The sequence below is a fragment of the Dama dama genome, chromosome 5, assembly GCF_033118175.1.
Source record: "Dama dama isolate Ldn47 chromosome 5, ASM3311817v1, whole genome shotgun sequence".
Taxonomy (NCBI): domain Eukaryota; kingdom Metazoa; phylum Chordata; class Mammalia; order Artiodactyla; family Cervidae; genus Dama; species Dama dama.
The window spans coordinates 84,974,645-84,996,682 of NC_083685.1; the positions used below are offsets into that span (position 1 = coordinate 84,974,645).

The 22,038-nt window shown below is 38.0% G+C and overlaps 1 protein-coding gene across 3 annotated transcripts in view; it reads right to left on the bottom strand.

Moving 5' to 3' along the window:
* Nucleotides 1–22,038, bottom strand: part of AP2B1 (adaptor related protein complex 2 subunit beta 1) — a 110,705-nt gene that overhangs the window by 46,323 nt on the left and 42,344 nt on the right. For all 3 annotated transcript variants that reach the window (XM_061142772.1, XM_061142770.1, XM_061142771.1), the window contains exons 12-14: nt 21,436–21,534; nt 12,737–12,996; nt 8,186–8,378 (exon numbers count right to left, since the gene is read on the bottom strand). In XM_061142772.1, coding sequence (XP_060998755.1) covers nt 8,186–8,378; nt 12,737–12,996; nt 21,436–21,534 — 552 coding nt within the window. The remainder of the gene's footprint in view (nt 1–8,185; nt 8,379–12,736; nt 12,997–21,435; nt 21,535–22,038) is intronic.

Here is a 22,038-nt window from a genome sequence, read left to right on the forward strand (position 1 = left end):
CTTTTGGAGCTATTTCCCATTATTCCCAGGATTGCCTTAATGAGGCTGCTATTTTCTCCATGAAGGAAGTAATGTCAACTTGCTTCCTTGGTGGTTCAGGCAGTAAATAATTTGTGTGCAGTGAAGGAGGCCCAGGTTTATCCCTGGTTTGGGAAGATCCCCCGGAGAAGGGAATGGCTACCCACTCCAGTGTTCTTGCCTGGAGGATTCCATGGACAGCGGAGCCTGGTGAGCTACAGTCCACAGGGTCTCAAAGAATCAACCATGACTGAGCAACGAACACTTTTTTATAGACCAACTAAATCAGTATATAGGAAGATGAAGAAAGGAAAGGTACCAATTTCAAGAAAAGAATATTTTAAATGCTGCAAATTAAACAGAATTTTCCTAAAGGTCTGTGGTTGATACCCATGTCTAAAATTTCTGCTAGTGGTAAAGCTTCCCCAGGCTCTAATCTAAATCACATTAAATGACACATTAACAGTAACACTAATATTGGCTACTGCCAAAGAGTGGGGTGCTTCAGCATGTCTGAATTAGTGCTGAAACAGCTCAGTTTATGTTGAACTACATAATAATGTATTGCTTCTCTGTTCATTCATTAATTGGATGCAAAGCAGTGATTTCATGGTGACTTATTTTAATTTATGGGCTAAAGAGATTTCAGCATGGATACAAGAGTTCTGCTCCAGAACCTGGTTGAGTCAAAAGTTTGAGAGCTGAGTTCGCATACCAAAAGGAAATTCCTTCATCCAATGGCAACATGCTTTAATACCAGAAGTACAAAAAAAGAATTCAAGACTGAGATTCTGTAAGGCAACAAGTCTGTCAGACTCTAAGAAAAGGGTAAGTCTTGACGTGGCCACCAAGTAGACTGAAAATAAAACAAAACACAAAGCCCCATAAATGTTCACAAAGACTGATCTGGTCAGTCTGACAAGGTCCATCTGACCAGTCTAAAGTATGCCTGTCTGCTTCTGAAACTATGGAGCTTTCTGAGAATCTGAAGACATTCTCTTAATAAGAAGTAGAGATCTTAAGCTCACACATTTCTTTGCTCCTTTCTGGAATTATTACCTCTTATTTGACACTTTCCAGAACTGATTTAATTGAAGAGAGTCTAAGAAATGTTTCAGGGCATACAGTTTACCGATAGCTCTGCTAGGCAGGAATCAAAATAGAATGATGTAAAAATAGTACATAATGATTCCCATCACAAAGAAAACTTATACCAAAATCTTATTGGCATAAAAAATGTCAATCTGTGTTTTTCCTATTAGTTTCAGATTTTAATAGGCACATACTATCTCCGAGGTAAAGTATGGTTTTCAGCTGTTAGGCTGCAAATTTTAATTTGATTTTTCACAAAGCTATTTAGAAAAGCACCAGAAAATGTAACTAATTGAACCAGTGAAAAGAATCTGGAACTGTGCCAAAGCTACTAGACAAACTCATGATGAGAACAGAACAGACTTGATGTAGAACAGCATAAAGGAGTTGAGACTATACAAAATCATCAGAAGACTCCTTAGCTTGAAGGGAAAAAAAAGTCTTGTATTAACAGAAAAAGAGGGTGATGTAACAGATTATTTTCTGAGACGGGACAGGGGACAGAATGTGACAAGAAGTTCCTAGAATGGCCACGTTCAATGTAGTAAAAGTTCACAGGAGCAGCTCTGTATCTGGCCTCATCTTCCTTTGCAGTAATTACTACCTGTTCACAACTACATTCCCAATACATAGAATAGAGCCTGACATAGAATAAGCACTCAAATAGTTACTGAGTGACTGAATGTTTCACTAACCATGTAAGCAGCACTATTATTCCTTGGGAAGATAATTCTGAAACGAATCACTTCCCTGGTGAAAATTATCACAAAACAGATAGAAGGCTGACAAAATTGTTTCACTAACTGCTGAGAGCACCGTTATCTCCATCAACACTGCCAAAACATATGAATAGAACCATTAAGGGAAAAAAATGACCCCATCCCCTCTATTCCCAACCAAAGCCAAAGCTTTTTCTAGAATCTGAATGTATTGCCTGAGTGGTTTTGACTGAGTTTTCATCACAAGAATGCCCCATGCATCATTTTATTGCCTTGAAAGTACTTGCTTTATATCACAGCTCACCACCAAATAGCTGGGAACACAGGATTTTGTGGCTCTACTTGAAAGAGGTAAGATTAAGCAATCTTAGTCCTTTTGTTGGGAGACAGATGTATAAACTTAACTAATCCTTCTTCTCATTAATGAATATTTTTATTGTCTTTCTCAAACTTTCAAGTGCCCCCTAGTGGTAAACTAGCTCAAATTCACAGAGAGGGCACCTAGGAGGTATATCATGGAAAGGCCTAGGGCAAGCAAGTCTTGTGTTTTATCTTAAAACATTCATACAATTTTACATTCTAAGCCTTACTATGGTGTGTTTATGCTGCTTGCCGTAGAGTAACACTTAACACTACAAGACGAGGAACCAGGTTTATCCTGCAGCTTTAGATGCACCCTCTGCTCTGCTGTGCACTCCAGAGACTGTGTACTCCAGTTTGAGAAGGATCAAAGTGAGACTGGACTCTATTATGGAAGATGACAGTAACAAACTGCAGGAACCACAGGACACTGAAGGTGTGTATAAACTTTAAAGTTTTGAAAAAGTCCTGGGTTCAAAATCCTGACTGAGACTTGTTAGCTATGTGTCCTTCAGTTATCTGTCAAATGAGACCCAATACCAATTACCCTGCACACTTATTTTGAGGATTAGAAATTATAAAAGTTCTGGCACAGAGATCAGCACTTGGTGTTTGGTAATTATTCCCCAAACTGCCTGAGGCCAGCCTTCACGAAATCTATGCACTGAAAAGAGAGACAGCGGTTACAAAAAGCCACTTAAGAATTTACAAGAAAAAAAAAAAAAGAATTTACCAGGCAAAACTAGGCTACAATTTACAAAGCTCTCTCCACAACACTTCCAACTCTAAAACTTAAGTTCTGAAATCACAGCAAATCTTTTCCAGAGGAAGAGAGATGAAGATGTAGCATGGATTTCCCATGGGCTAAAGAAACCTCAAAATCATTACTATAATTGTGCATGAGTTAAAATATCTGAAAGGATGTTCTGGATGTTCTGGAAAAACATACACTGGAGTCTGGAAAAGGCAGTTTCTCCTCTCTCCTACTCTGTTCTAGCTGGGCACACTGCAAGCACATTTCTCTGGCAGGAAACCCTCTGTCAGCATAGAGAAAGGGCACTCTGGATGATGGTTCTTTTCCATTCTTGATATACAATAGCACCATTTTTCTAAACAGAGTAACACACAGCATCTCGGATGAAAAGAAGGCCATAATTTAGCCAAGGTCTCTGCTGACAGTCTGAAAATAATGGAAACAAATAATCAAGATTCAATTATCACCTCAGTGCTCCTTAGAGATATCACACTCACCAGCACATGCTGTATCTGTGTAACGTGTATGCAAGGTTTACACACATGGGTGCCGGGTCACCTCCCATACTACACCAAACCAGAAGGGTCTGCACTGTCAGAAAAGCCACACTACCCAGGATGAGCAGTTTCTTAGATTCGGTAGCTGGGGCATCAAAAGACACCCATACAGCTTCTCAAACAAAGAAGCAAAACCCCCAATAATATTGAAATAGTATACTACACTGCTCTACACATAGAACAGATCAACCTCATAAGTTTCATTAACTGAAATTAATTCCACATCAAGCAGACAGTTAAGTTTATACCAACAGAAGGAAACTATGTTTTAAGCAAAAGAGAATATGCTAAAGGACAAGAAAAAACTAAGGAGGAAAGAGAAGAGTATATCAGAAATCCATTTTTATTTAAGTCCAGTGATACAGAAATATTTTTAAAAATCTGAAGCTCTATCTACATCAATGATTTTCAAAGGTAAAGTGAAGTGAAAGTAGCTCAGCTGTGTCCGACTCTATGCAACCCCATGGACTATATAGTCCATGGAATTCTCCAGACCAGAATACTGGAATGGGTAGCCTTTCCCTTCTCCAGGGGAATCTTCCCAACCCAGGGAATGAACCCAGGTCTCCTGCATTGCAGGTGGATTCCTTATCAGTTGAGCTACCAGGGAAACTCAATGGTTTTCAAAGACCTACCTCTAAAAAAAAAGAAAAAACAAACAAAAAACACCCAAGAAAACAAGCCAAACAACAACAAAAAAACACCATGTTAAGAATCACTTGGGAGGAATGGTGTGCACGTGTGTTTTTTTTATGTCACAGCTACATACCTGCCTCACTCTGGTTTAAGAATAGCAGCTGTTACATGAGTTACTATTACTGATGGACGAAGGCTGGAGCCTTCGGATAGGTTGTAATAAATAATGATAATGAATGAATGAATTGACAAGTATTTCCTGAATGACAGCTCTAGAAAAGTCACAATTCACTAAATCTCAAAGTTCTGTAAGCGTGATGATGAAAGAGGGCAAATGAAATCTAATGGGAGGTTCAGCAAGATATGAAAATGGAAGAATAATACTATCCTCTAGTGAATTTCAAGTTTTAAGACGAAGGAACAGAAAATGGATAGATAATCTAAAATACAAGACAATTTTCAGTCTCTAATTATGGACCATGAGCAAGGGTAAAAGAACCCTGGGAATGAGCAACTAAATCTAAATTGGTCAAATTCAACCTTTGGCCAATTTCTGATAGGCTGGATCACCTAACAGCAAATCACAGCAAGAAAATGCCCCGGAGTTGGGGGTAAGGGGTGAGGTGGGGAGGGACAGAACAAAGGTAAATTCAGAGAGGACTGTTCTGTAGGAGCTACCAAGACTCACCAGAATATAACTCTGTGGAAATCACTGTCTTGGCTTAAAGACCAATTTTTTAACTCTCTACCTAACTTCATCTGGAACTTTACCTGGCTCAATATTCTCAGTCTTGGCTGCAAAATTAAAATAGCCTGGATATTAAAAAAAAAAAACCAACGTCGAAGAGAAGTGGACAACAGAGGACGAGATTGTTGGATGGTATCACTGACTCAATGGACATGAGTTTGAGCAAGTTCCGGGATATGGTCAAGGACAGGGAAGCCTGGCGTGCTGCAGTCCATGGGGTCGCAAAGAGTCAGACCCAACTGAGCGACTGAACAGCAACAGGGTCCTGTCTCTCAGAAATCCTGTTTAATTGTTCTAGAGCTAGGTACAAACACTGCCAGTGTATGTAGTTTTTAAATACCAATTACGCAGCTAGAGTTGAGAACACAAAGCTTGGAATAAAAGCTAAGTAGCTGCCACGCTTCCTTAGCAGCACACCACTGACCTCTATGGTAAGGTTCTGTTAGAAACCAATGATAAAAGCAAGCAGAAACCTTGCCGAGCACCTTTCTGAGATGAACACTGACGATGTAACCTGAGCGCTGCTTGCCAGACAACCACATATTAATAACTCTGATCCAGGCTACATTTTAAATGGGGACCTGGGTCAAATTCTACCATACCCAGCAACAGTCTTCTTCCTAGAGAATAAAAGACTTTTAACAAAATAATTTCAAGAGTCTCATGCTCCCCCTCAATGTTAGGCAGAGTAGGAGCCATCTTTCCAGGACTGTGTTTACTACTGAAGTCAGGAGAAAAGGCACGGAGGTTTATCAGTAGCTATTCCAACACCAAAATGAAGCGTTTCACAGTGATTACAGATATTCCATGTCTTTGCGATGCAAAATGTTGTCCGCAGACATGGGTGTTTGTTAGAAAAGGAGACTCCTAGGTCATACCCCACACCAACAACAACTGTCTTGTTCAAGATCTCCATTTGATGTATGTACACGTTAATTTGAGGAGCACTGTTAAAAGGTAACATTCATTCAAGAAACAGCACTATCTGTATAGATTAAGTAAAAACCCTGAGAACTATTTTCGTCTTTAAATTAGATAATTTACGCAAGAACAATAAAAGCTTTTTAAAAATGGCACAAACTACTGCTGCCACAGAAACTTGTTCTTTCACACAGCCACATTTAGGTCTCTTCCTTGTGATGTTCTCTTAAAAGTAATCTTGGTTCTTTGAGTGAATATATATTTAACTGCAGACAGATTCAAAGCAAAAAGAAGGGCTTTTCCTCCTCATTCTGATTTCTGGGATATATTTGTATCACAGAATAAGCTGAAGAAACCTGCATGTAAACACTTTCTGGGGCTATAACACCAAGCATGCCATTTTAAATCTCAAAGTCAGAATAAGCTAAAATTTAGAGTTACAGGAACATTACTGGGCTTTCACAGCAACCCCTATATAATATTTAGACATCCAATTGTAAAAACAGTTTATTCTCTGCCCCAAAGAGAATATCCTTTGCAAAACAAAACAAGAAAAAGCCCACATGTGATTTAGTCTACTACAATCTAAGAAAATTCTAATCAATTTTCTTCCTGATGTAAACTTTCCAGAATTCTAACAGATGACTGGATTGGCTGCATAAAATAAAAGGAAAAAACTCACTGGTGTTAAGGACCAGCAAGAGCTAAGATAAAAAGAGTTAAGATACCAAGCCAAATGGAAATAATATTCCCTTTCCTTCCATGCTAAAGTGGGTCAAGAAACAAGAGGACAGAATCCTGGGCCAGGCTTCATCGAAATACAGAGCCTCTTTATCCCCTCCATCCTTCAAATTTAATTTGTCTTCTTAGGTTCAACGAGTCCACCATGATGTAAACTTCTAGAGAGATAAGCAGGGTTGTTAAGGCATAAACGTGAGGAGGATTTAATATTTAACTTGCAGTTCATACGTCAACAGAATGTTTCAATGTTTAGAAGGGATTTCTGGGAGTCTGCATGAATATTTCAACATTCATCTGTCAGTCTCCTGAGTCTAGAAAGGAGGCTACACAGCAATGCAGGATATCACATGAGGAAGCCCTTCAGTCAACTCTGTTCATTAAAGAGATCTGAATATGAAAAGCAATGCTTATATTCCCAAGAAAGACAAAAGGAATGCTCATCTGTGTCACCATTAGCTACAGTCCAGAGCTTGGTCAGTATATAGACCCTGGAAGCAGTGATTTCCATTAGTAAAATGTATCATCCACAGAGATATGATGGTAACCCTATCTCCTTAGACTCTCTGTCAGCCAAAAGTAAATACACATGTACTGGCTAGTATAAATCCCAAACATAATAACACTGTTCATAAAGTAGAAGAGAAAATGCCAGTGTATGAAGCAGAAAGGAAGGTTGTTTCATTTATGTAATCTCTGAGGACATCATATTTTTGTATCTAAGGCACTGCCTTTCAATTTCTAATGCTGGGAAATAAATCAGTTTGTTGGGCATATATATAGTCATCAGGTTGACAAACATCTTATTTGCAAGTGTCCTGCTAAAAAAGCTTCTCTAATTCCACCACAATTAAGCATCTAATTTGCGGGGAGCCAAGTGATAAGCCCTCTTATTTCTCTGGCCTCTCTACCCAGATGGAAGGTCATCCTTAGTGTTTCTCATGTACCCTGCACAGCAACAGTAACTAACTGGCACATGTTCACAAACACTTTGGACTTTGGAGCCTTTTAGTATTAGAATCCTGGAAGCTAATTAAATTGGAAGTATGACAGTGTGGAGTCGGAGATGTGGATGGAGAAGAGGAAAAAAGAACCAATCAAAAAGTACTTTCCAACTGTAAGAAAGATACATTTAAAAAAAAAAAAAAACCACAAATGGCTCAAATGTCTGCCTCAGAATCTTTCAGAATTAGATAAGGTATAAGCCAATAAAATATTGAAATAAAAAAAGGCAAAAGCTTGAAAGCCTCAAAATAGGATGAACACTATTAAATGAACATCATTTAAATGATGTTCAGGTCAAAAGGGGAATTACAGCAGCTATCCAGAGTTAAGCAGCAGGAGCAAAAATAAGCTCTGGAAAGGCAACTAGGTTGGTTAAACACCAAAAGTTCTATTCAAAGGCAGGACAACCAAATGATCCTGTACACAGGCAAACACTCCCCACACCAATGGTAACAGTATCATTTAATTCTCTAGAGACACCACACAATCCTGTCCTTATCAAAGGACACTGCTCTGCTTGTCATCTAGTTCCAAAAAGGTGAAAGGTTTAACGTTCTTCAGCATATCAAGAATTAAAAATAACTCCCAAAATTTAAAGACAAAAAGAATTTAAAAGAACCAGAAGAAAGATGCTTACCAGACTATCTAGTCCTCCTCCCAAGAGATCCACTGCTCCCATCTGCATGGAAGACACCTGTGGCACATTGACTGGGGGACCAAGGTCAAGGTTTAAAAGATCCCCCAGAAGGTCACCTTGGGAGGGAATAACCTGAGGCTGCTCCAGGTTGGTGGCAGTGGTGGTGCCAACAGGGCTGTCACCCGCATCCGTGCTGCAAGGTACAGACAGGAAGAGGGGAACAGAGAAAACTCAGTTTTAGCAGGGACTTGGTAACAAGGCAACAAGTCAATGTCATATGTTCTTATACAATATAACCCCTTCAATCAATTTTATATATATAAAACGACCTCATCAATCAATTTTAATTGAGCGCCTACTCTATAAGGGAACACTGTAATGAGAACTCTGGCAAAATATCTAAAAAAATTAAAGAGAGAAATATATTTCCTGTCTTCAAATAACTTACACTCGAACAAACCAACCCTAAAACCAGTACTGATAAAACAAGTGAAAAGCACATTCACTGTGCAACAGCAGAAATGAGTATTGTATGTCTGGCACAATGACAAGACTACAGACGAGAAGCAGGTGGGGCTTCTCAGAACCAGGAGGGGCTGATTCCCAAAAGCTTCTGAGGATGGTTTTAGGGCTAGATTTTTAAGAATAGTATAGTTATAAGGAACTACCAGGGAGAGACCTTCCAAAAATGAAGGGATAGTTTGTGCAAAGGCATAGAAATAAATAGCCTGACTTTTAGGGCCAGTTAAAAAATTATATTGGCAGGAGCAGACACTGTAATTACAAGATTTAGGGGAAATGAAGATGAGAAAAATACAACTCTGAAAACAGGTCTGGAGAGTTAATTTTTATATGATAGGCAATGCAGAATTACTTTTATTCATTGAACAAAACTAAAAATAACATTTAGAGGAATATTATTCTAGCAGCTGTGTGTACAGTGGACTGAAGTTGGGAGAATGGACGTGAAGATGAGCTAAGAGTAATTGTTTAAAAAGGGAATACTGAGTTTTAAGAAAGGACTAATTCTTTTAACATTTCTTAGAACTCACTATTCTCTTTTTTACAGTGTGGTGGCAGTAGCAGTTAAATTGATCACTCTTAGCTCATCTTCATGTCCACTCTCCCAACTTCAGTCCACTATACACACACCCGCTAGAGTAATGTTCTAGACCTGTTTTCAGAGTTGTATATTCTTCGTCTTCACTTCCCCTAAATCCTACCAAGTGAAAAAAAAAAGAAAAAAAAATCTCAAAAGAAAATTTCCAGCTCAGTTGGCTTCACTGTGAAGTATTCCAAACATTTATGCAAAAAGTAAAACCAATTTTAGATAAACTTTAATAAAACAGAATAGAGAATGGCAATTGAAAAAATCTGAAAGAAGTTCAGTTTTGATTATTAAGGAATTATTCCTAACTTCAGCTTGATGATATATTATGATCCTTTAAAAAACTGCTTGTTTTTTAGAGATACCAATTAAAGTACTACGAATGAAGTGATATGAGGTCTGAAATTTAAAATACTTCAGTTCCCTAAAAAAGAAAAATTGTGGGGGTGATAAATGAAATAAGACTGGCAAAATACTGATGACCGTTGAAGCTGAGTGATGATTATGTTTTAACCATCTATCTTGCATGTTTTCTAAGACATAAGATAAATTTTTAAAAACAAAAAAGATTCTATAAAAATCCCATTAATAAACGAATGCTTTCTCTAAAAACCCTAGGTAGGTTTTTTAATTCTTTTTTATTGGCGTAAAGTTGCTTTGCAATGTTGTGTTAGTTTCTGCTGTAGAGGCAAAATGAATCAGCTGTATGTTTACACATATCCCCTCTTCCTAGTTATGTTTTGACAATGCTTGAACAAAGAAGAATGAAGAATCAAACTCAGAAAAAAAACAAAAGAAAAGAAGCAAAAGACTAGTTATGCTCCTTATAAGAGGAATCTGGAGGGGTAACAGGGAAAATTATATGTTGCTTTCAATTCTGTTCAAGTTTCAAGGAAGAAAAACAAATAGGGAAGTTCAATAGACAGCTAAGGCCAAGGAACTGGCAGTCAGTCACAGAAGTAAACCTGGGAAGAAATTCATGCACACACTTCCAGTGAAATAAGCAGAGTAACACTGGGGGTGTTGTGGTAAGAACGGGGCGATTAGAGTAAGGTGACCAGGACCAAGCTTTGGTTCCACTAATAACTAGTTGCATGCACTGTCTTGGGCAAGTGACCACCTCTCTGAGACAAAGCTTCCTCACCAATAAAATGATAACAAAACAAAGCACTCTATTTTAGGAAGGATCAAATGAAGTGAGTAAAAGTCGCTTAGTCCTGTCCAACTCTTTGCCACCCCATGGACTATATAGTCCATGTATTTCTCCAGGCCAGAATACTGGAGTGGATAGTGGGATCTTCTCAACCCAGGGGTCGAACCCAGGTCTCCTACATTGCAGGTGGATTCTTTACTAGCTGAACCACCAGGGAAACCCAAGAATACTGGAGTGGGTAGCCTATCCCTTCTCCAGGAGATCTCCCTGACCCGGGAATCAAACCAGGGTTTCTTGCACTGCCGGTGGTTTCACCACCAGCTGAACTACCAGGGGAGCTCCAAATGAAAACATGGTATAAACTGTAAAGTCCTGTAATGTATCAGTGGTAACCCAGTTGAGCTATTTAAAATCCTAAAAGATGATGCTATTAAAGAACTGCACTCAATATGTCAGCAAATTTGGAAAACTCAGCCATGGCCACAGGACTGGAAAAGGTTAGTTTTCATTCCAATCTCAAAGAAGGGCAGTGCCAAAGAACATTCAAACTATGGCACAATTGTGCTCATTTTGCATGCTAGTAAGGTTATGCTCAAAATCCTTCAAGCTAGCCTTTAGCAGTATATGAAGCAAGAACTTCCAGATGTACAAGCTGGATTTAGAAAAGGCAGAGGAACCAGAAATCAAATTGCCAATATTCACTGGATCATAAAGAAAGCAAGGGAATTCTAGAAAAATATCTACTTCTGCTTCACTGACTACACGTAAGTCTTTGACTATGTGGAACACATTAAACTGTGGAAGAGTCTTAAGAGAGATGAGAATACCAGACCACCTTACCAGCCTCCTGAAAAACCTGTATGTGGGTCAAGAAGCAACAGTTAGAAATGGACATGAAACAACAGACTGGTTCCAGACTGGGAAAGGAGTACATCAAGGCTTTTTTATTGTCACCCTGCTTATTTCATTTATATGCAGAGTACATCATGTGATATGCCAGGCTGGATGAAGCATAAGCTGGAATCAAGATTGCCAGGAGAAACATCAACAACCTCAGATATGCAGATGACACCACTCTAATGGTAGAAAGTGAAAAGGAACTAAAGAGCCTTTTGATGAAACTAAAAGACCTGGCTTAAAACTCAACATTCAAAAAACTAAGATCATGGCATCTGGTTCCATCACTTCATGGCAAATAGATGGGGAATAAATGCAAATAGTGGCAGATTTTATATTCTTGGGCTCCAAAATCACTGTGGACTGTGACTGTAGCCGTAAAATTAAAAGATACTTGCTCCTTGGAAGGAAAGCTACAACAAACCGAGACAGCGTATTAAAAAGTAGAGACATCACTTTGACAACAAAGGTCCATATAGGCAAAACTATGGCTTTTCCAGTAGTCATGCGCGGATGAGCGAGTTGGACCATAAAGCAGGCTGATTGCTGAAGAATTGATGCTTTTGAACTATGGTGCTGGTGAAAACTCTTGCGAGTCCCTTGGACTGCAAGGAGATCACACCAGTCAATCCTAAAGGAAATCAACCCTGAACATTCACTGGAAGGACTGTTGCTGAAGCTGAAGCTCCAGTACTTTGGCCACCTGACGCAAAAAGTCAACTCACTGAAAATGACCCTGATGGTGGGGAAGACTGAGGGCAGGAAGAGAAGGGAATGACAGAGGATGAGATGACTGGATGGCCACCGACTCAATGGACATGAGTTTGAGCAAACTCCAGGAGACAGTGAAGGACAGGGAAACCCAGTGTGCTGCAGTCCACAGGGTCGCAAAGAGTCGGACACGACTTAGTGACCGAACAACAAAAGACTTTTTTTAAGACGTCATACTATTGCACCTTTAATAGACTACACCATAGAGCAGATGTAACTTTTGTATGCACTCAGAAATAACAACAAAAAAATTTGTGACCTGCTTTATTGCAGTGTTCTGGATCCAAAGTCCACAATCTCTATGGTATGCCTGTATATGTTTTTTTCCCAAGTTTTCAAATATGGGAAAATTTCTAGCTGCATCTTTTAGAGTCTTAAGCAACTTTCAAACTTTATCCGTTCAGAAAGTTTTACCACAATTTTCTAAAGGCATAATCTTACCAACCCTGAGATCAGAACTCAAAAAGGGCTTTTATCCATTACATGTGTGTAGTCACTAGAATTCAGATGAAGCCCCCAAGGCAGCAGAATAGGTTTGCCAAATGCATAGCAAACCTTAAGACCAACCAACTTCATCTATACAAAGAATCACTTCTCAATCAAACCAAGTTTACCTGCTTACCTCCCATGATGTATTGGCAAGTGTTTGCGATGGATTCCATGACTTCCTTCCACAAAAGCATTGGGCGGCTTATGGTACACTGAGGCCAAAGAACCAATGTGGCAGATTAGCTCATCCAGTAGAGTTGGCTCAATAAGATCTGTCTCCTCAGAAATCAGTGGCTTTTCAGACAAGACTACTTCTTTAGCTGTGACAGGATCAGTTGAGAGAAGGCGCCAATAAATATAACCCCGGTCTCGAAGGTCAGGATTATCAGAATCCTAATGAAAAGGCAAACACAAGAAGGTTTAAATATAACTCTTTTCCATATAGAAACTCAAACAGCTGATTTATTATCAAGGTAATGCCGTAGCAATTTATGCAGGGTTGGCTGTTAGAAGATATTTAGACTCAATGTTGTTAATATACTCATAATTCTGAAATCTCTAATGTTTCAAAGAATTTAAATATAAATTGAGGTTAGTTCTAAGACTCAAATTCAGAAAGGAAGTTGGGAAGAAGAAAATAAAGTTTAACCCAAGAAAAATCAATTGCTTCAAATGGCCTTGGGACATAAAAATGTTTTTAACTGCTACAAATATTAGCAGAAGTATTCATGAAACACATCTGACATATATTTCACCCATACCTTCTTTCTTTATTCAAACATTAAGCATCTCCCATGGAGACACTGGCTAGGCCCTGGCAATACAGACAACACATGGGGCCTGACTTCAAAAAGCTCAAAGGACACTAATTATTTATTAAATATGAAAGGCGCTATTATCTAAATAATAAAAAAAAACTGTTTAAGAGAGCCTAGAAAACTAAGTGCTTCTAAAAAGGGTGACGAACTTAGTGACCTCATTTCTTTGTGCGGTGGTTAAAATAATTTTATACATGATTGTGGCTAAGGAAAATTTATTATCAATGCCACATCATAATTTAGAAATGAATAATATAAAAATAAGTCTCCCCCGATCACCCAGCCCTACCCCATCCTCCAAGTATCCATCCACATGAACAGTGCGCTATGAGCTCACACACACACATATATTCATTTCACACAAAACCAGTTTCATCCTATACTGCTCCTCACGCCTCTTTCCATAGTGGCACACACGGCTGTCGTTTTCCCACTATATACACAGCACTGCATCATTGTTTACTAGTGTCCTACTGATGAACACTGAGATTGCTGCCTCCTTCTCCCTCCTTTATACTATTCAGTTTTGTGGTCATTACAAAGTGGCAGTAAATATCCTGGTATCTACCTCCAAGAGTCTGTCTGTATGGTGACATTCATCTACCCATGAATTGTTTCAGTGGTATTATGTTATTAAAGGCAACAATTAGTCCCATTTCAATTTCTGCATCTAAAACACACATACAAAAGTATTTCTTTAAAGTAGGCCAGGGTTTTCCCACGAGTCTGTACATAAGCAGATGAACTGGTTCATAATTTAGCCACTTAAGGCACTTGGTATTGAGCATTCAGCTCAATACCAGAAGTGACCCAGACTGCTTTACATATATTTTCTTAATCATATGTTGTTTTATTGGCACTCAAAAATGGACTGCTGGTTAAAAACAAAAAAGAATAAAGAAAAAAAAATTTTTTTTAAAGTATAAAGAAAACTGAGATACAAGCTAATACAGCATAAAAATGGTAAATTTTATCTCAAGATAATCTTTATCATATTCACAGGTTGCATTATTCTAAAAGAACTGCACATATACATGCATTACTTATATCAAACTATTTGTAGTATTTGAAATGCCATTAAAAAAAAGAAACTGGTAATATCCAAATTAGATGCATTTGCTTTGCTGCATGTTGAAGCATGAAATTTGCTCCTGAGGAAGTGCTTATAAATGGTTGACTGAAACCTCCTTAGATTTTCATTTGGAAACAAAACTTAAATATTATAAAACATAAGTTGATTTTTTTGTTTTAAACAGTAGAATACAAGTTTCTCCGAATATCTCATCAGGAAAGCAATCCCCATCCCAGCTTTTATTGATATTTAAATTAAAAGTTTTAATCTGTACACTCAGTCCCCAAAGTGTGTCATTTAAAATCTGTAGACTAGTTATATTTTTTATTACTCAATGAAAATGAATACTACACATCACTTAACTGGGAAAATATTAATTTGTCTAGTAAATTGTTAAACATATTAAAATAAACTATACAACACAGCTTAATAATACAAAGTAAATTTTTTTTACTTCAAATTATTCTTCTCATATATCAGCTACATATTTAACCAAATAGCAAAAAAACAATTCCTGTGGAGATTCACAAAAATACATACTTCCATGAAAAAAGCTTGAGTCCCCCCACAAATTTGAAACACTACAATAGGAGAAATTTCTAGAGATACAATCAATGGATTAAAGGGGGTACACTGACTTAAAATTTTAGTCCTATGAGAAATGAGAAAATGAGTGCAAGTTTTTCATGACCAGAAGTCAAGAGTGGACAAGGACCTCCACTGTCCAAACTCGGGTTATCCTAAGGGCTGATCTGATAGGCCTACTATCAGCCGGCCTTCACTGCCTCACTATTCACATGGAAGTCACGATAAATCAGGCCCAGTCAAGGCTAATGACAAAAAAAAACAGAATCTTTTATGATTTTACAGTGTGCCATTATGTGTTTGGCAACTCAGAAAATTTTGTTGGGGATCCACTGTACTGCTAGTCTGACAGGCCCTCATAAGGATCTCGAGAAAATAATGTATTGCCCAAAATTTGAGAGCTTCCAAAACAATTCTTACCAGGCAAGCTCTAAAACAGTAATTCCTAACACTATAACATGTGTCAACATTTTAACACACCAAGAAAGCCATCTAAAGTGCAGATTCCAGAACTAAACCAGAGTTTCTGATTCATTATGTCAGAAGGGGAGCCCAGGAATTTTTATTTTCAACAGGCAGCACAGGTGATTTTGATGATGGTAGTCTCTAGTTCACAGATGGAAATACCAAGATGAAGACTTCTTTCCATGTACTAAAGAAGGTAATTACTAAAGTTTGGACGCTTTTCTGTGTATTCTTTACTATTTCCTTTAAAACCACCAAAGTGAAAAAGACACCTTATTAAAGGCATGGATTCAAGGGTTGTTCTTTTTTCGTAACCAATAGTATTTCTAATTATACCACCATTTTACTTAAAATTAGAAGCACAAAGATTTCACACATACTTTCCTGAATCCTCAGCATAAAGAACAGGATTAAGTCTACTATGAAGATAGAGGCGCAGTGGTAAAGAACCCATCTGCCAATGCAGGAGACACAAGAGACACGGGTTTGATCCCTAGGTCAGGAAGATCCCCTGGAGAAGGAAATGACAACCTGCTCCAGTATTCTTACTTAGAGAATCCCATGGACAGAGGTTTCAAACATCTGATATGAGAAAGAAATCAAGTCAGATAAGTCTTTTAGAGGGGCAGTTAACTACATACTTACGCATAAGGGAACCCAAAACTGGTTAGGAATTTTTTACACGGTCTCCAAGAGAAGAAAATATATGATTAAGTAAATAATTACTTTGATAACAAACCCAAACAGGATAGTTTCTCATGTACAACCTTTACTACAGGATGATGATACCTATGTAATTCAGTAAAAATAATTCTGCTGCTACTGCTGCTGCTAAGTCACTTCAGTCGTGTCCGACTCTGTGCGACCCCATAGACGGCAGCCCACCAGGCTCCTCTGTCCCTGGGGTTCTCCAGGCAAGAACACTGGAGTGGGTTGCCATTTCCTTCTCCAACACATGAAAGTGAAAAGTGAAAGTGAAGTTGCTCAGTCATGTCCAACTCTTCACAACTCCATGGACTGCTGCCTACCAGGCTCCTCCATCCATGGGAGATTTCAGGCAAAAGTACTGGAGTGGGGTGCTATTGCCTTCTCCGAAAAACAATTCTAATAAGGGTCAAATCCTTATTAGATTGCCAGCTCTCTACTAATTTGGCTTGATTCAGTGGTACATTCCAACATCTGTAAGAACACAGGGAATTCTCCCTAACACTTTACCTCAGGTAAATAATAAGAGTGAGTCTGAACTCTGACAAGAATCTAAAATACAGCTCTCCCATGCTGCCTGTTAAAATACAAATACAGAGGATTTAAGAGAAAATGGAGATGAAGACAGAGTTCAGAACTTGTGTGAACACAAAGAAATCTACCAAAGACACTCACTTGATTGTGAGACTAGCCTTATCTATTCAGAGGTGACTGAAAAGGACCAAGGCCAAAAGTCTTTTTAGAAGACTGTTCTGACTCCATCTTAACAGAGACACAAATGGGTGGTCATGGGTCTAGACTAGGAAATCTAGAATGCTCAATATAGATAATATTAATAACCACTGTCTTAATGATAATGGAAATTATTCTGCTTCAGGCAAAGGAAGATGCATAAAAGTTAAAAACCCTCTGAAGAGCTCTTACGAATAAATTGCAAAAGATGTCTCTATTTACAATGGGTATGAATGTCAAGTGGAGTCTCAGCAGTTAAGATGATTCTGACTATCCCACACATAGCTAAACACAGTCATCTTTAATTTGGCTGAGGAATGAATCTGTCACACAATGTGAGCTGAGACAGTCCCTTACCTTCTGAGTAATTCTAGGTGCTGAGTGACCCAGCACTCTCTTCTCTACCTTTTCTCTTTCTTTCTTTTCTACTTATTGTGGCAACTTTCACAAGGGGCCAAATACTGCTGATGCTTTGAAATATAGCCCTCAAGGGAGAGTTAAAACTTCAATACAAGTAAACATTGTAATAAATAGAAATCCTATGATTCTTGAAGAAAATGTTATTTCCAAGAAAGGTAAGAGACTGTATAAATGTGAATTTACCTGTGTTTAGGAGGTTTTCTCAAGTATTACAAGGCATTGTTAATGTCAAGTTTACCATTTTACCATCTAGAATAAACACCAGACATCTTTGGATTTCGTTAATTTATATAAAGCTCTTTCTTTTATACAAAGCAGAGAGGCTCCAAAGCCTGTAACAAAAGGCAGAAATGAGCTTTAAGGCCCTAAGAAGAAGTCAAACACATCACTAATTTTTTTTTTTTTTAATTTTTTTATTAGTTGGAGGCTAATTACTTCACAACATTTCAGTGGGTTTTGTCATACATTGATATGAATCAGCCATGGATTTACACGTCTTCCCCATCCCAATCCCCGCTCCCACCTCCCTCTCCACCCGATTCCTCTCGAAACATCCCACCCTCGCCTTCTCCCACAGAGTTCAAAAGTCTGTTCTGTATTTCTGTGTCTCTTTTTCTGTTTTGCATATAGGGTTATCGTTACCATCTTTCTAAATTCCATATATATGTGTTAGTATGCTGTAATGTTCTTTATCTTTCTGGCTTACTTCACTCTGTATAAGGGGCTCCAGCTTCATCCATCTCATTAGGACTGGTTCAAATGAATTCTTTTTAATGGCTGAGTAATATTCCATGGTGTATATGTACCACAGCTTCCTTATCCATTCATCTGCTGATGGGCATCTAGGTTGCTTCCATGTCCTGGCTATTATAAACAGTGCTGCGATGAACATTGGGGTGCACGTGTCTCTTTCAGATCTGGTTTCCTCAGTGTGTATGCCCAGAAGTGGGATTGCTGGGTCATATGGCAGTTCTATTTCCAGTTTTTTAAGAAATCTCCACACTGTTTTCCATAGCGGCTGTACTAGTTTGCATTCCCACCAACAGTGTAAGAGGGTTCCCTTTTCTCCACACCCTCTCCAGCATTTATTGCTTGTAGACTTTTGGATAGCAGCCATCCTGACTGGCGTGTAATGGTACCTCATTGTGGTTTTGATTTGCATTTCTCTAATAATGAGTGATGTTGAGCATCTTTTCATGTGTTTGTTAGCCATCTGTATGTCTTCTTTGGAGAAATGTCTGTTTAGTTCTTTGGCCCATTTTTTGATTGGGTCATTTATTTTTCTGGAATTGAGCTGCAGGAGTTGCTTGTATATTTTTGAGATTAATCCTTTGTCTGTTTCTTCATTTGCTATTATTTTCTCCCAATCTGAGGGCTGTCTTTTCACCTTACTTATAGTTTCCTTTGTAGTGCAAAAGCTTTTAAGTTTCATTAGGTCCCATTTGTTTATTTTTGCTTTTATTTCCAATATTCTGGGAGGTGGGTCATAGAGGATCTTGCTGTGATTTATGTCGGAGAGTGTTTTCCCTATGTTCTCCTCTAGGAGTTTTATAGTTTCTGGTCTTACATTTAGATCTTTAATCCATTTTGAGTTTATTTTTGTGTATGGTGTTAGAAAGTGTTCTAGTTTCATTCTTTTACAAGTGGTTGACCAGTTTTCCCAGTACCACTTGTTAAAGAGGTTGTCTTTTTTCCATTGTATATCCTTGCCTCCTTTGTCAAAGATAAAGTGTCCATAGGTTCGTGGATTTATCTCTGGGCTTTCTATTCTGTTCCATTGATCTATATTTCTGTCTTTGTGCCAGTACCATACTGTCTTGATGACTGTGGCTTTGTAGTAGAGTCTGAAGTCAGGCAGGTTGATTCCTCCAGTTCCATTCTTCTTTCTCAAGATTACTTTGGCTATTCGAGGTTTTTTGTATTTCCATACAAATTGTGAAATTATTTGGTCTAGTTCTGTGAAAAATACCATTGGTAGCTTGATAGGGATTGCATTGAATCTATAGACTGCTTTGGGTAGAATAGCCATTTTGACAATATTGATTCTTCCAATCCATGAACACGGTATGTTTCTCCACGGTATGTTTGTGTCCTCTTTGATTTCTTTCATCAGTGTTTTATAGTTTTCTATGTATAGGTCTTTTGTTTCTTTAGGTAGATATACTCCTAAGTATTTTATTCTTTTTGTTGCAATGGTGAATGGTATTGTTTCCTTAATTTCTCTGTTTTTTCATAACACATCACTAATTTAATGGCAGTCACCCTGTAGTGTCTGTAATAAGCCCTACACGATTAAGAAGTGGCAATTTCTATTCAAAATGGCCCCCTGTAGATGACCTATTATACATTAATGGGAAAATGACTTCCTGTGTCCAACCTAACTGCTTTGATTCAAAAGATGACCAATTTCTGCCCTTAGTACCAAGACATGCCTGATCAGTGATGGACAATCTCCCATCCACTTTTCATGGACAGATGGTGAGCCATGGCTTGCCCTTGGCTCCACATGATCAAATGAATGCTTCTTCAGACTAACTGCAATGGGGTCAAGTGAAAGCTTAGAGACTTCGGAAAACAGCATGCTGATTATCTGTCGGAGAGACGAAGAAAACCGAGGTACAAGGGGTGGGACAAGACACCTCTGTTTTCTGCTAAATGAATTTTACAATATCCTTTAACTCAATTACTGTTGGTCAACTGCTCCATTAAAAGATAATCAAGCAGATAATTCTCAATAATGTTTATATGAATCAATAATCAGATAAGAAAATTATCTTAATTTTTAGCTTCAGGCCTTCTTCATGTTTGAGTTCACCGACTGTGAAACATCTGTATTTGAATCAAGTGTCAGAAAGTAGCCTCTGGCTCTAGCTGTTTTCTTGGCTGTATTTTTTTCAAAGTTGTGTAGTATATTCTAAAAACAACTTATTTGGTAATGCTATCTCATTTACAGTATTCCATTGAGTATTCAAAAGCCTTATCTATCCATGGAAATTCTTGTCCTTAAAATGGATTCCTGGCATTTCTAAAATTACATACTGTCAGAGGAAAGAAGAACTTTGCATTTAATATGCAGTAAATTATGTGCTTTGATCACTTAACAGATAATGTACTGGCAACTACTGTAGGTTCACATTTGTGGTCTCAATTGAGAACTGGGATTCAAGCCGTGTACAAGGTATATATGTCAACTGTACTAATTACAATATTTACCATATCTAATCCTCCAATTGTGCTTGTTTTTGATATGAAATAAAGCTCACCAGAAAAAAGAGTAAAAAATAAAAATATAAAGAAAGATGACACCTCGGAACTAGGCAAAGTACTATAAAAGAGTTTCAAATTTTGAAATATACAACTGTAGAGAAGAAAGAGGAAATGGTAAATTGAATATCTGAACAGTCTGCTAAAGTCAGCCTGTTCTCAAATCCAATTAAGAACATCACTGGATCATGATGGATTGATTATCATTATACTAGTCACATCAGAAAAAGTAATTACTTCAATTTCTGGGCTTGGGGCCACATTCCTGAAATAAGAACCCTCCCTACGAAGACCAAAAATATTAAATAATTAAGGAAGTAGCTTTAGCACTTAAAAATTACTTTCAGAGAAAGCAACCCATCTAGAAGGCAGAACAGCACACATTAGATCTTTGTCAAAGCATCTACCATCTCTACAGGGTACTTCCATTTGAAAGCTGAAATTAAGTCCCTCAGAAGGAGGTACTGTGAGACTCAATGTCACTTTCAGAGAGGCATGTCCTTCATTCACACTGAAGAGTCTATTCTCAGTTCAATTTTCATGAATTACCATTAAAACAAAAGTCAGTCAACTCATTTAAAAGCCATACAACCAGTTCTAATTCAGCAGAATATGTAAAAGCAAAACTGTTTCTAATTTTTTAACAGAATCTAAAGACTGTACTCTTTACATTCAAAACCTCCCCAAATGAACCTTCTTGGAAGAAGTTTTACAATTTCCAAGAATTTAAAACAAGACAAATCAACTCCATGCTTTTTCCAGATTTCTTACCTGTGTTGCCAAACTCAAGACCTGCTGTACCAGCTCCTGTGTTTCTGATGGTTTCTTGAGAAACAGCTTCACTATGGCAGTGAGCAGAGTGAGCTGCACCTAAACAAATTTAATAGATAAAGTGAAAGGCATTCCGCCTTATTCCACACCATCAATTCCAAAGTGGTGTTTCCCCAAACATGACTGACTGACTATGAGGCCTTTCTGATTTTGATTAAGAGACAAAGGTTGAAAACTCCACCAATATCAACAATAGCAGTCAAAGGTTTTCATCAACTGAAAACTCACTAGACTCCCATCTCCAAATTGCATTTTTGGCATCAAAAACTGCCTGTTTGTTTCTGACCCAGATAATCATCTGTATTTCTTAAAGTACATGCTTGTTAGCTGTTATTGCTGATGGCAATAAAACTGGTTCCTGACCAAATTCCTTATTATTTACTTCCACCGAAAGCTACAACTTCTGGGGAATTGAAGAATCATTTATCATACTGAGGCAAGAGTCAAGACCATAGAATTAAGCCAGCTCACAGTCAATTAAGAGTGGCCTGCTGAACCATGGAATTACTGGCTTGTATGTGTTCCCTGTCAGGGCCTATTAAA